Genomic DNA, 17,739 nt, shown 5'->3' on the forward strand with positions numbered 1-17,739 from the left:
TTTCAAGAACCTCAATTGCAATAATTATGTATAGTTCAAAATACACGGATTTAAGTTAAGAAAAACAAATTGTCCCCAATGTGGAGAACTTCCTAAGGTCATGTCTGGTGCGATCATATGAACTATTCCATAGGCTGTGCCCACGATCCGGGTTCACAGCGTTTTGGACGCAGCATGTTTCAGCTGCGTCCAAAACGCTGTGTTGTACAATACAAGCACAGTGGATGGGATTTCTAGAAATCCTGTGCCCACTCTGCTTGTGCGGCCCGCAGTGTAAAATGACCTGCGGTGCAGCATCCCGAGCCACAAGCATGTCAATTCTTTTCTGCGGAGTCATAAAAGTTCTCTGCAGGGAGAACACGGCAAGAGACCGCTGCGCTCGATCGTGGGCACGAGCTGCTGTGGCCCCTCAGATCAGCACCCAGCGTGTCCAGGACGTAGCGGGTCCTGATCGTGGACATATTCACTTAGGGTACGCCGGACGCGACGGGTCACCTGCATTGCTGCAGCTGTAATACAATAAGAATTTTAAACCTGTAAATCCTCATCATATTTGATACAAGAGCATTAAAGTGCCTACAAAAAGTAATAAAAAAAGAAAAGTGACTCTCCTCAGGAGCACACACCGCTCAAAATCCATGTACGAAGAGCGAGAAATTGAAAACGTTTGTTTGCATATGTTTTAAAATCGTTTTTTGGCACTTGGTAGCACCTGCAAAGTCAGGAGGGAGCACGAAGATTGGGATAGAGAGGACGGTCTTTATCAGTAATGCAGCGGAGGGGGTTTATCTGGACTTTGCAAAGGCATTTGCTCCTGTAGCACATAATAGCCTTATACTAAAGCTCCAGAAGCCGCGACCACCCGAAACTATATGCAACTGGGTAAGGAACTGGCTAAAAGATCGGAAACAAAGAGTAGTCATAAATGGAACATTCTCTAAATGGGCCATAGTCAGCAGTGGGGTCCGCAGGGATCTGTACTGGGAGCAGTGGGGGCCGCAGGGATCTGTACTGGGAGCAGTGGGGGCTGCAGGGATCTGTACTGGGAGCAGTGGGGGCTGCAGGGATCTGTACTGGGAGCAGTGGGGACCGCAGGGATCTGTACTGGGAGCAGTGGGGACCGCAGGGATCTGTACTGGGAGCAGTGGGGGCTGCAGGGATCTGTACTGGGAGCAGTGGGGACCGCAGGGATCTGTACTGGGAGCAGTGGGGACCGCAGGGATCTGTACTGGGAGCAGTGGGGGCCGCAGGGATCTGTACTGGGAGCAGTGGGGGGCCGCAGGGATCTGTACTGGGAGCAGTGGGGACAGCAGGGATCTGTACTGGGAGCAGTGGGGGCCGCAGGGATCTGTACTGGGAGCAGTGGGGGCCGCAGGGATCTGTACTGGGAGCAGTGGGGACCGCAGGGATCTGTACTGGGAGCAGTGGGGACCGGAGGGATCTGTACTGGGAGCAGTGGGGACCGCAGGGATCTGTACTGGGAGCAGTGGGGACCGCAGGGATCTGTACTGGGAGCAGTGGGGACCGCAGGGATCTGTAGTGGAAGCAGTGGGGACCGCAGGGATCTGTACTGGGAGCAGTGGGGGCCGCAGGGATCTGTACTGGGAGCAGTGGGGGCCGCAGGGATCTGTACTGGGAGCAGTGGGGGCCGCAGGGATCTGTACTGGGAGCAGTGGGGACCGCAGGGATCTGTACTGGGAGCAGAGGGGACCGCAGGGATCTGTACTGGGAGCAGTGGGACCGCAGGGATCTGTAGTGGTAGCAGTGGGGGCCGCAGGGATCTGTACTGGGAGCAGTGGGGGCCGCAGGGATCTGTACTGGGAGCAGTGGAGACCGCAGGGATCTGTACTGGGAGCAGTGGAGACCGCAGGGATCTGTGCTAGGACCAATTCTTTTTAATCTCTTTATTAATGACCTTGTGGATGGGATTGATAGTAAAGTGTCAGTCTTTACTGACGACACCAAACTATGTAGGATATTAAAAACTGACCTTGATAGTACAATATTACAAAACGATCTGGATAAGATGTCAGAATGGGCAGATACTTGGCAAATGAGATGTAATGGTGATAAATGTAGAGTAATGCCCCTAGGACGGAGTCATCCTATAACTGCGTATACATTAAATGGAAGTAAACTCGGGACTACAGAACAGGAGAAGGACTTGGGTATCCTCATTACAAATAAGCTGAGCAGCAGCATCAATGTCAGGCAGCAGCTGCTAAAGCAAACAAGATTCTAGGGTGTATAAAAAGAGAGATTAGATCCCGTGATCCCAACGTATTGTTACCCCTCTATGAATCACTTGTAAGGCCACATCTGGAATATGGGATCCAGTTTTGGGCTCCACATTTTAAAAAGAACATTCAGAAGTTAGTCAGTGCAAAGGCGGCAACTAGACTATTACAAGGAATGGAGGCCGCCCATATGATGAGTAATGGAGGCCGCCCGTATGATGAGTAATGGAGACCGCCCGTATGAGGAGTAATGGAGGCCTCACGTATGATGAGTAATGGAGGCTGCCCGTATCAGGAGTAATGGAGGCCTCACATATGATGAGAGGTGGAAAAAGTTAGATATGTTTAGCTTAGAAAAAAAGACGTCTCAGAGGAGATCTCATTTATATGTATAAATACATGTGTGGTCCATATAAAGGACGGCGCAGGACGTATTCCTTCCAAAGACAATACTAAGGACCAGGGGCAGTCACTGCGAGTGGAAGAAAGTTGATTAAGCAGCTATATAGAAAAGGGTTCTTTACAGTTAGAGCAGTCAGACTATGGAAGGCGGCCACAAGAGGTAGTAATGGCAGATACTATAACAGCTTTATATCAGGGGGAGGATTTCCTCAGGACACAACATTGGGGGTTATAAATGACTTAATGACAAAATGTTGAACTGGTGGAGGAAGGGTGAACTAGATGGACCTAGGGCTTTTTTCAACCTGTGTGTAACACCCTGGGGTCGAGGGGTTTTCACCCAACACGTCGCCAGACTGGGGGGTGCAGATCCTCTGCATCGTCACGGGCTGGTCTGGCCCGGTTTCATGATCCCGAGACGTTCAGAAGGGGAGGAAAGGCGGTGGATGGGAGGAAGGACGGAGGACGAGGGTGGTAGTGATGGTTAGGAAAGTCTTTTATGCTCGTGACACCAACTGTGGTACGTGGCCAGAGATGGGCTGTCGCTGTGGGTGCTGCTCTCCGGGGCTGATGATGAGGGTTGCAGCCGAGATGGTGTCACTCCCCACAGGCGGAGCAGGATTACCCCAGGGAGGATGAATGAGGACTGACGGGGGTGGTAGTAGTCCCAGTTGGCGCTGCAGCGCGAGGCAGGTGTTGCGGTTCCAGGTCTTTTACTCACGAGTAGTTCAGGCGCTGCCCCAGAGTACCGATCACCACGATAGGCTCCAGCCAATCCCGGATAGTCGGCGGTCACCGCTGGTGCCGGTGAAAGTATTTTAGTGAAGTGTCACTCGGTTGCTATCCGGAACCCAGGAAGAGCCTCCTGCTCCAAGCCACGGGCCCATGAAGAAAGAGAAACTTTAACTCCAGTTGTCAGTGCTAGATGTTATCCCAAGCTGTGCCCGGGAAGGTTCTGCTCTAAGTGTGATGGTTGCGCCTACTTCTACCCCATGTGGAGCCAACCCCGGTGGTTGTCCTAGCGACTGGGGAAAGTCCCATGCTTTGTGATGGCTAACTATCTGTCTTCCCTAGTCCAGCCCCCTGTGGGAAGGCACCTTACTGTTGTGTGTGTGTGCGCGTGTGTGTGTGTGTGTGTGTGTGTGTGTGTGTTTTGTGAAGGCATCGGCAGTTAACCCCCTCCTAACTCTGGATAGATATTACCCCTGAAAAGTGGTGTAATACCCTGTGGCGCCTGAAGCCCAGGGGCGCCACTTATGTAACTAATGTAATGAGTGACGGAAATACCTGGGAGGAGGTTAATGAAAAATATCATATTCGGAGTCATTGTACACACAGGTCATCAGTCCGATGTGATCGAAGATAGATCGTGGCCAAAATGATTGGTTCTAAAGTCAACCTTAATCATCTTTGGCTGAACCTCTGTGACTCTATTGTTTTTAGGAGCCCAATATTGAGTCAAAACCCAAATCAACCAAAGTCTCTGTAATTATGGAGACTTAAGGGGGCTTTACACGCTACAACATCGCTAATGCGATCTCGTTGGGGTCGCGGATTTGGTGACTCACATACGGCCGCATTAGCGATGCCGTTGTGTGTGACACCGATGAGCGATTTTGCATCGTTGCAAAAACGTGCAAAATCGCTCATCGGTGACATGGGGGTCCATTCTCAAATATCGTTACTGCAGCAGTAACGAGGTTGTTCCTCGTTCCTGCGGCAGCACACATCGCTCTGTGTGACACCACAGGAACGAGGAACCTCTCCTTACCTGCGTCCCGGCCGCTATGCGGAAGGAAGGAGGTGGGCGGGATGTTACGTCCTGCTCATCTCCGCCCCTCCGCTTCTATTGGGCGGCCGCTCAGTGACGTCGCTGTGACTCTGCACTGACCGCCCCCTTAGAAAGGAGGCGGTTCGCCGGTCACAGCGACGTCGCCGGGTAGGTAAGTATGTGTGACGGGTCTGGGCGATGTTGTGCGGCACGGGCAGCGATTTTCCCTTGTCGCCCAACAGATGGGGGCGAGTACCCACACTAGCGATATCGAGACCGATATGGCAGTGTGTAAAGCCCGCTTTAGACATTGATAATGAATAGTAAAATACACCATATGGTGACATTACATGTCTAAAGCTTCGCCTCCATTTGGTGGATGACACAAGTTTTGAAAAGAAAACAAAGACTGAAATTTCTTGACTAAGTTTTACTTTTCTCTCCAGTAATCTGTAATATCTCTATTAACTTTTACCAGACGATTTGGCACCAAGTGTACAGCCTGTCAGCAAGGGATCCCCCCAACGCAAGTGGTACGGAAAGCCCAGGACTTTGTATACCATCTCCACTGCTTCTCCTGCATCATCTGCAGTCGACAGCTGGCCACCGGAGATGAGTTTTACCTGATGGAGGATGGACGGTTAGTCTGTAAAGAGGATTACGAGACCGCCAAGCAGAACGGTGAGACATTGTTTATCTTGTACATCGTTGGTAGGAAGTCATGCAAGAAATATTGATTTTCCTTGGTGGAGCTGGAACATGATTGGGCTGAACTTTGGATTGTTATGTAGAAGAAAACATCTGCCTTGAAAGTTTTTGTACTTACAGGAGTGTCTGGTCACAATATATAGATGACCTTCTACCAGTTTAGGCCATCAGTAAGATCAGTGGGGATCCGACACCCAGCGCTCCCTACAGACCAGCTGTTATTGGTATACCCATTTGTCCACCTTTTATTAGCTGGATAGAAGCATCCAAATGACGTTCTGGACAGTAGTAGAAGCTAGCCGCCTAATATGAAGGCCTGTGTACAAGAACGATAGCTTTGTCTTTCAGATGGGAAAAATGTAAAAGTTACCATCTGTTTGTTTTCTGGGGGACTATTTGGATAGTGATTTTATGATGTGCTACAGAGGAAATGTTACTCAGAGTAAAATATACAGTAAAATGACCTGTATACTGAATGCAGCGACGCATCGTGTCCATCGTGAAGCCGGACAATCCCCGGACTGATCTCGGCCCACGCTGCACCATACATCACAATGTAAATTTCGCACTTACTTTTTCTTAGTCAAGCGCTAGATTGAAATAAAATGTAGTAATTGGTTTCATGACATCATCACTGACAGCATCAAAGCGAGAAGAACCGTTTTCTGGTAATAGATGAAGCCTCTTCCCAGATCTGCGATTTGTCATGTGGTGAATGATGAGGAGTTCTTGAATTATAATACATTCAATCCGTGAATCAGAAAGAAGACAATGGTCATAAATACATCGCAACTTCTAATGAAGCGAAACGCATTGTAATTCCCTATTACTACCATCTAATATATAAAGCTGAGTGTATGTATGTGTATGTATGTGTATATATACGTACGTGTGTGTATGTATGTATGTGTGTGTATGTGTGTGTGTATGTATGTGTATGTGTATGTATGTGTATATATACGTATGTGTGTGTGTGTGTGTGTGTATGTATGTGTGTATGTATGTATGTATGTGTGTGTATGTATGTATGTATGTATATGTATGTGTATGTATGTATGTGTGTATGTATGTATGTATGTATGTATAATACTCCTATTATGGACAGAGAAAGAGACAGACAGAGAGATACACATAAAAAGAGACACACAAAGAGACACACACATACACACACATACACATACACACACATACACATACACATACACACACACACACACACACACACACACTAAAAGAGAGACACACAAACTGTTTGGATGTTTGAGATAATATTTTATCAGAAAAAAACTGGAGGAAAAACAGGTTTTATGCCACGCTTGAAGACCACAGACGTTGATGTCGGAACAGATGATTCTTTTATTGTTTCATTCCTACGCGTTTCGGAGATCCCAACTGTCTCCTTCTTCAGGGAAAAGCTTTTCCCTGAAGGAGACAGTTGGGATCTCCGAAACGCGTAGGAATGAAACAATAAAAGAATCATCTGTTCCGACATCAATGTCTGTGGTCTTCAAGCGCGGCATAAAACCTGTTTTTCCTCCAGTTTTTTTCTGATGTTCCTCTTGTGTAGCAGGGCTGCTGCTGGACCGCTTGGGCGCTCATTCTTGCTATCAATGGTGTTGTGACTGGCACAACCCGATCAGGTGAGTGCATTACTTCTTTATGATTTTGCCCAATATATCGGGTAAGACCCTATTGCGCCTTTTCTCTCCCATATAGTCTGAGATAATATTTTGACAGTTACCCTGGATATTTATCAGGTGGCCTATAGCAACCAATCACAGCTCTGCTTCTATTTTGTTAGAGATCAAGGAGCGCTGATTGGTTGCAACGAAGGACCCTGTCAGTATAGGAAGCTTATATGTGAGGTAATATGATTTCGGTGGTGACGAATATTTAGTTTGTGACTTTTATGTGCAAAATAATTATTTTGTTAATGCATTTTCTATTGCTATACTTAAGATTCGTTACGGGTAATGCAGCTACTTATAATATACACCGGAAAATATACGGTACATTCAGAGCTATTACATAGTGAGGGGCAGTGCACCTTGTGGAGCAAAACTGACGCTACAACATACTGATGTATGTATATATACAACAAGGCTAAAGGTGGTACACCGCTACTGACCGTGCAAGATCCATAATAGCGCGGATCCATTTATCTGGCATTTCCAATCACATTGAGTAGAGTTAGCTACTTTAATACACCCCAAAAGAGGCGTAACTTAAAGGTTTTTTTGGTAGAAACAAAGTTCATTTTAACCAATAGATATTGAGATAATAATAATTTCCATAATTGGATGTGTTTAAAAAAAATGTTCCTGTGCTGAGATAATGTTATATACGTGTCCTTGCTATGTGCTGTGTAATGGCTGTGTCTGGCCGTACAGGGACATGGTCTGATCATACACATCTCCTGGGCCAGGGAGGAAACGAGAGTATAAAGACATTACAGCGTGTGATCACAAATGATTCTTCTTTGAGGGAAAAGATTTAAAAACTGTCAGGGAAATGTTTTACCTCACAAAAAGAATCAGCTGTGATCCTGCACTGCAATGTCTGTAAACTCTTTTGCATCTTCCCCGGCCCAGGAGATGTGGTCTGAGCAGAGGAGGATGGAAAAGAGTGTACAGACATTACCGCACGGGATTGCAAATAATTCTATGAGGTAAAACATTTAAAAAAAAAAAAAAACAAGCAGGGAAGTGTTTTACCTCACAAAAATAATCAGTTGTGATCCTGTACTATAATGTCTTTATACTCTCTTGTGCATCTTCCCCGGCCCAGGAGATGTGGAATGATCACAACACATATTCTGGGCAGAGGAGGACGCAAAAGAGTTTACAGACATTACAGATTATGGGATTGCAAATAATTCTTTCTTGGAGGTAAAACATTTTTAAACAAACAGACAGGGAAATACTTTACCTCACAAAAAGAATCAGTTGTGATCCCCTGCTTTAATGTCTTTATACTCTTATATTTTTCAGCTGGATATTTTTTTCAATCAGAAAATGCCCAAATCAAGTGGTCAATCAAGTATAGCAGTATGGGTATAAAATATACAATAAACACTCCTAAAATTTAACTTTTACTCAGAACATTTTTAAAAGACCAATGGTCCCATAAAATCAAACAAAGACACACTTATATAAAAGAACATAGGTGCTGGCTCATAAACGCAAGACCGAAGCCACACCCATGTAAGGCACTGTTATAATAAACGTTTCCCCAGAGGCTCCACCATAGAAATAATCTGATGGCAATCACTCAATTTTTCCAAAATATCCCTCCTAGGGGAACCGCCCCTCCGGACAGATTTAAGGAATATAATGTGGGGAATACAAGTTTTTTATAAGGTGAGAAAATAGCAATTTGCCCAAAGATTTTTCTATTGGGGCAGTATTAAGCAGACATCCTCATCTCCTAGCATTATCTGCTAGCACAAATATGGAAAGATCTCACCAGTTCTGAATGTAGGACCGTTCCCCGGCATCAGATTCCAGGCATCAGGGTTGACTTTCCAAAATTCTAGTCATTCCCAGTCCATCTTCACCAGGACATAATTATATTGGGGTTAAACAACCATCCCATTTTTTGCAGAAAAGTATTCACTCCAGTACTCCCTTACTCCCGACGCGTTTCGTATTTGCCACTCATCAGGGGAGTTTTTAAGGTAAGGTTCCTATTGTCCACATACAGCCTCATAGGTTACTGCAAAAATAGTCCTGGGCCCATGTCTCACATCGGCGTGTGTATTCTGTGCCGGCGGCACACGCTGATGTGAGACATGTGCCCAGGACTATTTTTGCAGTAACCTATGAGGCTGTATGTGTTTTGGGGGGACGTGTGCACCCCCATCGTGCTCCAACCCCCATGCTGCGCACCCCCCATCGAGGAGTAGTCCTGGGGGGGAGATGTCTAATAGGAGGAGTAGTCCTGGGGGAGGTGTATAGGTGCGCAATGTGTGCAGGGGGAGGTGTATAGGTGCCCAACGTGTGCGGGGGGCGGGGCCGAGCGGCCAACATGGGCGGGGCTGAGTGGCCAACGTGTGGGGGGGCGGGGCCAAGCGACCAACGTGTGCGGGGGCGCGGCCAATGTGGGCGGGGGGTGGGGTCGGACCGAGCGGCCAATGCGACGGTTGTCACTGTAATGACGTCATTTTGGAGCAAGACAGACAGACAGATTATTTGACTAAAAGAGATATTTTGCTATTATATTGATTAATTCATTACTTCTTGATAACCACTTCACGGTAATCTCTTATTTATCGGGTCCCTAACTAAATGTTACCTCTATGTTCGGTTACAACCTGCTTGTGTATGGGAAGGTCCCTGGCTTTCCATACACAAGCAGGTTTTAACCGCACGTTGAGGTAACATTCAGTTAGGGACCCGATAAATAAGAGATTACCGTGAAGTGGTTATCGGGCAATAATGAATTAATCGCTACAATAGCAAAATATCTTTTATTCAAATAATCCTTAGCAGTTATGCAATGTCACATTTTTAATTTTTTTCCAATTTTTGATATGGCTAATTGTGTTTTTCATTTCTTTATGTACCATAAAGCAGTTATGCTTATTCTTTTTTTTCTCTGAATTTGGGGTGCAGCTTTCACTTTATATAAATTGCGTACTTTTTAGCTAGTACCCTGTTCACATTTGCAATGGTATTCCAGTAGTCTTTTTGATTATTCTTCTGATTATCAGGCCCGGCTCGAGCTCCTGTGTGCATAGTGCCCGGCCTACAAACCAGAGGAAGCACCTGAGATGCCCGCAACTAGGAGGACGTTCAATGGGCTCTGGTCCAGCGGCAATGAGCAACCAACGTGGCTTCTGGACCTGGCTCCTACAAATATTATTTTCTTAAAAAGCACTTATCAGTAATTTGGGGCAGCCCTGTATGATATTGTTAAAGGGGTGGTTCACTGGTTAGTTTTCATAGGCACATCGTTATTATGTTGAGAAAGAAGTTTTCTTTCAAACACCTTGTGTTGCCAGTAGTGCCGGTGAGCTGTGCTATTGCGGTCCGCTCATCCCCTTCTCATGACCCCCCCCCCCCCCCCGGGCTCTGTGACCTCTGATGTCCGGTGATGTCACGTCAACTTCCTGTTGACCTGACATCACCGAGGCCGGTCCCAGTCTTCCTGAGTGACTGGGTTGTGGGCGGAGTTTTACCGCTTGTCACAGCCCAGCATCTCGCTGCTCCCTTTTCAACCACTGCAGAGCATGGCAAGCAGGAGCGACGCTGGGCTGTGACGAGTGGTGAAACGCTGCCCACAGCTCAGTCACTCAGGAAGACTGGGGCCGGCTGCGGTGATGTCAGGTCAACAGGAAGTTGATGTGACATCACCGGACATCAGAGGTCACGGAGCCCGGGGGTCACGTGATGGGGATGAGTGGACCACAATAGAGCCACTCACAGACACTATTGGCAACACAAGGTATTTGAGAGAAACCTTGTTTATCAACATAATATCGAAGTGCCTATGAAAGCTAACTAGTGAACCACCCCTTTAATTATATTATGTAATGGCTCTACATGCAATTCATAGTATTCTGTGTCTTTAGAAATTGAAAATGTAATGAAATAATGTCATTTTATGTCCCCCGTATTCTACAGACGATTCAGAGGGTGGAGCAAAAAGGCCTCGTACCACGATAACCGCTAAACAGCTGGAGACCTTAAAGAACGCCTACAAGAACTCGCCGAAACCGGCCCGGCACGTACGGGAACAGCTGTCCTCCGAGACCGGGCTGGACATGCGGGTGGTGCAGGTACATCACATGAGGATAGTACAGTCCAATCCATCCATTTCAAAACAGCTTTGATGGTGTTATTCGTTGAGAAGTATATGTCTAAGGGTCAGCCATAACATTACTTGCAGTCAACAGTAAAAAAAAAAAATGTAAAAAGTACATTTTTTTTTTATTTTTTTAAATAATTTTGTCCAACATGGAAACTTTGCAACTCACTTTTTTAGTGAATTTGTCTTCATTCCGGTACAAATAAATCTCTCTGCTATGGTATGGTTTCCAAATCCCGTGCTGTTCCCCATTCTACCGTACTTGCCTTAAGCTGCATAGATATTCAGAGTGTGCTCATTTGGGGTACAGATGATGGCAGTGATGGCTCAGCCCCTGTCTCCTCTGAGTGTTGTGCTAATCAGAATAGTCTCCTGCAGCTGCATATCTTCAGAATTACTGGGAAACAGGTGCTGAGCGGACCCATCACTGCCATCATCTGTACTCCATATGAGTACATTCTGATGTTACAATGGAGACCTTTGTGGTTTTACATTTGACCATCATGGTGCTTAAAATCAGGGATAATGGGTGGAATGTCCATTACTAAACAACCATAGAGCGTGTCTCACCCCTGTGGACAAATAAACTATACTTGAATTGACTTTACAAGCAACTATATCGTTACACCAAAACATGACCATCCAACACTGGATAAGGGTTTCTTGGCAGGGCAGAGTTAAAGGGAATCTGTCAGCAGGTTTTTGCTATGTAATCTTGGGGTAATATGAATTAAGGGGTTAAACACTAAATTAAGTGATGTGTGCTGTTGTTTACTTGCAATGAAGGTTTTATCAAAAGGTGCTTGGGCTACAGTACACACAGAGCCCTGGTCCATCCACATTCCCTCCTCTGATAAGCAGCTCACTGTCTATAGACAATGTACACAGAGCTGTGGTGTGGGCGGGGTTAGCTCTGTCAGCTCTGCTACAAGCTGCATCTAAGAACCCTGATTGTGTCACAACAGTTCCACTCAGGAAACTAAGTGATACATCACTGGAATCAGGGTCTCTTTTCCTACACTATGCTGCTCTCAGATGGGGTAGCAAAAATCTGGTGACACATTCCCTTTAATGTAGAATGTAGAATTAGGGAATATTATAGCCTCACCAACATTACCATATACAGTGAGCCCTGTTCATTATCGCATATGCACCGGAGTTTTGTCAAGTTTTTTTTAGTGTTTTGTGTGTGTATATATATGTATGTATGTATGTAAATATATATATATATATATATATATATATGTGTGTGTGTATATATATATATATATATATATATATGTGTGTGTATATATATATATGTGTATATATGTATATGTATATATATATATATATATATATATATATATATATATATATATATATATATATATATATATATATATATATATATATATATAATTATACACACATATATATATATATATATATATATATATATATATATATATACACACATATATATATATTTTATGTTTTGGGTTTTTTTTATTTCATTTTTGCCAAGATTTGTGGACTTTGATTAATTTGGTGCAAAAAAAATCATTAACTACAATAAGACATAAAAAGAGAAGATTGCAAAATATGGGCCCTTCGTGTCCATCGCCTAATGTGACCTCTCTCTTAGGTCTGGTTCCAGAACAGAAGAGCTAAAGAGAAAAGGCTGAAAAAGGACGCAGGCCGGCAGCGATGGGGTCAGTTCTACAAAAGCGTGAGGAAATCGCGGGTGGGAAAGCCGGGAAAGGAAAGTTCTGCAGAGGATTGCGGAGTCAGCGACAGCGAATTAAGCTACAGAGGTTAGTAAATTCTCCAAGCTTCTGAGCCTTCCTAAGCGAAGTACCCCCTATAAAGTACCCCCAAACTATGATAATGCTCCTAGACACATGGAATGTGACTTATAAGGTGCATTTGGGGTTTTAGAAAATCTTATTGTCTTTCATTGATTCTTAATCCAATATAATTACAAATCTATTATTGGAAGATTTTGTCATCAGTATTTTTCGATGATTTCTGCTGCTCAGTTTTGCAATTTTGGAAACCGCCTTCTTTGTGGTTCCCTATTACTATGTTAAAAGGGTAAATCAAATTACATAAATTGCACTGAAATAGGAACAAAAAGAAAAACAAATGGCAGGTTTTGTTCATAGTGCCACATTCGCCTTCAGGCTGTGCAGGGTATTGCAGCTCACATCAATGAAGCTGAGCTTCTATAGCTCTCAATCGATGGACAGGTGTGGTGATGTTTCTGGAAGACCGCAGCCTTGCTTTTCTAAATATGTACCACTTTTTTAAAATATAGTTAGAATACTAGCTGTAGTACCCGGCGTTGTCCAAGATAGTAACTGTTTGTCTTGGTCTCTGTGTGCCTCGGTCTCTGTGTGCCTCTGTCTCTGTGTGCCTCTGTCTCTGTCTCAGTCTCTGGGTGTCTCTGTCTCAGTCTCTGGGTGTATCTGTCCGTGTGTCAGTCTGTGTGTCTCTGTCCGTGTGTGTCTGTGTGTCAAGTCTGTGTCTCTGTATCAGTTTGTGTGTGTGTGTGTCTGTCTCGGTATCAGTCTGTGTGTCTCTGTATCAGTGTCTGTGTGCATGTCTGTGTGTCTCTGTGTGTCTGTTTCTGTCTGTGTCTGTTTCTGTGTGTCTTTGTCTCTCTCTATGTGTCTTTGTCTACTGATATATTACCTCACACATAAGCTTCTGTCTGTCTGTCTGTCTCTGTCTGTCTCTCCACCAAAATCATATGACCTCCCACATAAGCTTCTTATACTAAGAATGTCCTTAGTTGCCTATAGCAACCAATAAGAGCTCTATTAATGACCTGTAGCTCACAGTTCCATTGACCTTAATGTAAGCAGGTTTTTTGGAGAGTAACTGTAAAGTCCAGGGTTAAATTTTCCCCTCAAAACATAGTCTAGGACACTCCCTGAGTCACATGAGGCGTCTCTGCAAAATTTTGTGATTATAAATGCGACAGTGCGGATTCCTTTAGCGGACACACACACACACACACACACACACACACACACACACACACACACACACACACACACACACACACACACCCCTTTATATATTAGATTGATATCCTGTTTGAAGATTTTGCAGTGGAATGTGTCATTAGAAAATGATCTATTGTTTAAATACATTTTTTGGGATACATGTAAAATATATTTCAAAAATAAAAATTTGAACTCTTGCAATTTTCACATTGGCCCCTGGGTCTCGTTTAGACTGTATCTTCCTGTTGTTCAGGAAACAACACATGTACAGTACTATCTTTTTTTTTTTTTTTTTTTTTTTTTTTGAGTGTCTGCAGAGGTCATTGTGAAGCAAGGGGCAGCCGGTCAGGGGTGACATTGGCTATTGTTATTGGTGGATCCTGTGTTATCAGCTGTGCATTGGGGTGTTATCTGTCATTGTAATCCTGCCTCTGATGATAAGGAGCCTGCTGAATACTAGTCTTGTAAAGGACAGCAAGTATGAGTCTAAAATATCTGTGGCCAGTGTGAAAATTGCAAGATTACTTATGTTGTCTTTTAACCCCTTCATGGCCTAGGACATATATTTACATCCTCGGTTTCCTTTACCGCAGGCTCATATGGCAAGCCTGCAGCAATTCCCACATATGGCTCCCCGCCGCCATTGGCGACCCAATGGGTTGGTATGGCAGCGCAGGGTAAGCTGATGACCCCGTTGCTGCCATGACTCACTTCCTGTGAATGCCGGCAGAGCGCCAGCACTCACAGGAAATCAGCATTTCTCCTGATCGATCTGATCAGTAGAAGCAATTGGACTGTGTAAACATAAAGTCCCCTAGGGGGACTAGTAAAATCAGTAAAAAAAAAATGAATTTTTTTTTAAGTATCAAAAAATATCCCTAAAAGTTCAATTCACCTCTCTTTTGCCCCATTGAAAATAAAACAATAATAATAATAATAATAATATTAATAATAAATACACGTTTGGTATTGCAACATTCAGAAATGTCCAATCTATGAAAATATAAAATCCATTACATGGCCGTCATTGAGCCCTAGATCCCAAAAAATGAGTATGCTACGGGTCTCGGAAAATGGCGACAAAAGCGCAATTCTTTTTGTTTCTACAAACTTTTTTTCGGAGTTTTTTTTCACCACTAAGATAAAAGTAAAACTATACATGTTTGCTATCTATGAACTCGTACCGACCTGGGGAACAATATTGCCAGGTCACTTTCTCCATATAGTGAACTTGGTAAATAAAAAAAAAACACTTTTTTTTTTTTTTTTCTTTTTTTTTTTTTTACAATTTTACTGCACTTGGAATTTATTTCCTCTTGTCCAGTACAATATCAAGCAGAATGAATGGTGTCATTCAAAAGTACAACTCGTCCTGCAAAAATCAAGCCTCATATGAATATATTGATGGAAAAATAAAAAAGTTATGGCTCTTGGAAGAAGGGGAGGAAAAAAACCCCAAAAAACAGAAAATCGCCTGGCGGTAAAGGGGTTAATGAGTGTTTGCAGAGATCATTGGGGGCAGCCAGTCAGGTGTGACATAGCCTATTCTTATTGGTGGATCCTGTGTTATCAGCTGTGTATAGGGGAGTTACCTATCATTATAATCCTGCCTCTGATGATAAGGAGTCTGCTGAAAACTGTTCTTGAAAGGACAGGAGGTATGAGTGTGAAATAGCGCCTTGGTTAGTGTGAATATTCCCACTGAGCAAGGGGCTATTTCACACTATTACGTCCTGTCCTTTCAAGAACAGAACTTTGTCTTGTTGGTCTACTAGGCATTGCTCCCACCTGGCCAGAATCCTACTCCACACTGATGAGGGGCAATACCCCGAAACAGCGGTCTGTGGATGGTTACCTGGCCATGGTATTTCCTTTGTCATATCTTTAAACTTGTCAAAAAGTTGGATATTGACTTAACCACCATATTAAGTGGCCCTTTATGGTGGTCTCCTAAAAAGAGCCACTCCTTGGCTGGGTCCTTCCCGGAGGGATATCTGGCTGGTTTCTGTGTTGAGAATCCTAACAGAGGCTCCACGGACTTTGATTTGCAAGAACAGTTTTCAGCAGACTCCTTATCATCAGAGACAGGTTTTTGTTTTTTTTTGGGTATTTCTGATACATGTATTTTAAACCACTTTTTTTTCCATATCATAATCTTTATTAAAAACACTATTTTTTTTAATAAAGATTATGATCGTGAAATAAGTATTAAAAATGCATGTACCAGAAATACCAGATTTAATCAATAGGCCGTTTTCTGACACATTCCCTTTAAATAATAGTGCGCATAGAAGAACATAAAGCTCAATGCCCATAAACGCCCATAAAAAATTCTGCTTGCGCTCCATTAACTTCATGATGCCGGTGGCTGGCTCGGAATCAAGCAACATCTGGAATGCTGAAGACGGTCCATTTTAAAAAGTGCAAAGCAATTCACCAAAGCCTTAAAGTTCCAGTGAATTATGGGAGTTCATGCTGTGTTCTTATGAAATATGGTGCATTGTAATGAACTTTGTATTTGTCGGCCACTTTCCAGAGCTGCGGGAAAGTTGTAGCCACATCGGAGCTGACAGCGATCGGTCGTTACAATCCCCGCTCCATCTCCAGTAAATACCTGAGCAGTATTCCCCGCAGTCCATTTGTCAAACACGGCCGTGAACTGGGCAATTGATCAAATAAATAGGGACGCAGAAGAGCGATTCATCATTCCTCGAGTTCAGCCATCAACTGGGTTATGATGATTTTTGTGCGTTTGGAATATTAAGCAGCTTATAATTCAGGGCTGCTGCCTATTATTTTATATCAGACTAATTTCTTCATTATATCCATGCTTTAGTATACTATAAAGAAGAGCTTTATACTGGGACTTGTCATGTTTAATGACATGTCCTGGAACCTCGCCCCTGGCCGACATTCAGCTGCGGACACAAATCCATGCTTTATACATTGCACTCAAGAGCTTGAATTTCTAGTAATGACTGTTATTATTTACTATTGTTTATTTAAATATTAGAATGTTTGATATTTATTTTATTACTAGCTGTAGTACCCGGCGTTCCCCAGGATAGTAACTGTCGGTCTCTCTCCCTCTCTGTCGGTCTCTGTCCCTCTCTGTCGGTCTCCCTGCCTCCCTACCTCCCTCCCTGTCGGTCTCCCTCCCTCCCTACCTCCCTCCCTCCCTACCTCCCTCCCTACCTCCCTCCCTCCCTCCCTCCCTCTCTGTCGGTCGGTCTCCCTCCCTCCCTCCCTCTCTGTCGGTCTCCCTCCCTCCCTACCTCCCTCCCTGTCGGTCTCCCTCCCTCCCTACCTCCCTCCCTACCTCCCTCCCTCCCTCCCTACCTCCCTCCCTACCTCCCTCCCTCCCTCCCTCCCTCTCTGTCGGTCGGTCTCCCTCCCTCCCTCTCTGTCGGTCTCCCTCCCTCCCTCCCTCCCTCCCTCCCTCTCTGTCGGTCTCCCTCCCTCCCTCCCTCCCTCTCTGTCGGTCTCCCTCCCTCCCTCCCTCTCTGTCGGTCTCCCTCCCTCCCTCCCTCTCTGTCGGTCTCCCTCCCTCCCTCCCTCCCTCTCTGTCGGTCTCCCTCCCTCCCTCCCTCCCTCCCTCTCTGTCGGTCTCCCTCCCTCCCTCCCTCTCTGTCGGTCTCCCTCCCTCCCTCCCTCCCTCTCTGTCGGTCTCCCTCCCTCCCTCTCTGTCGGTCTCCCTCCCTCCCTCTCTGTCGGTCTCCCTCCCTCCCTCTCTGTCGGTCTCCCTCCCTCCCTCTCTGTCGGTCTCCCTCCCTCCCTCTCTGTCGGTCTCCCTCCCTCCCTCTCTGTCGGTCTCCCTCCC

General features: G+C 44.9%; 1 protein-coding gene across 1 annotated transcript in view; it reads left to right on the forward strand.

The window, feature by feature from the left end:
* LHX4 (LIM homeobox 4) overlaps positions 1 to 17,739 on the forward strand; it is a 65,437-nt gene that overhangs the window by 45,829 nt on the left and 1,869 nt on the right. Inside the window, exons 3-5 of the mRNA XM_075321218.1 lie at positions 4,889 to 5,091; positions 10,743 to 10,897; positions 12,554 to 12,722. Of these exons, the coding sequence (XP_075177333.1) occupies positions 4,889 to 5,091; positions 10,743 to 10,897; positions 12,554 to 12,722 (527 nt within the window). The remainder of the gene's footprint in view (positions 1 to 4,888; positions 5,092 to 10,742; positions 10,898 to 12,553; positions 12,723 to 17,739) is intronic.

The sequence above is a fragment of the Anomaloglossus baeobatrachus genome, chromosome 8 (assembly GCF_048569485.1).
Source record: "Anomaloglossus baeobatrachus isolate aAnoBae1 chromosome 8, aAnoBae1.hap1, whole genome shotgun sequence".
NCBI lineage: Eukaryota > Metazoa > Chordata > Amphibia > Anura > Aromobatidae > Anomaloglossus > Anomaloglossus baeobatrachus.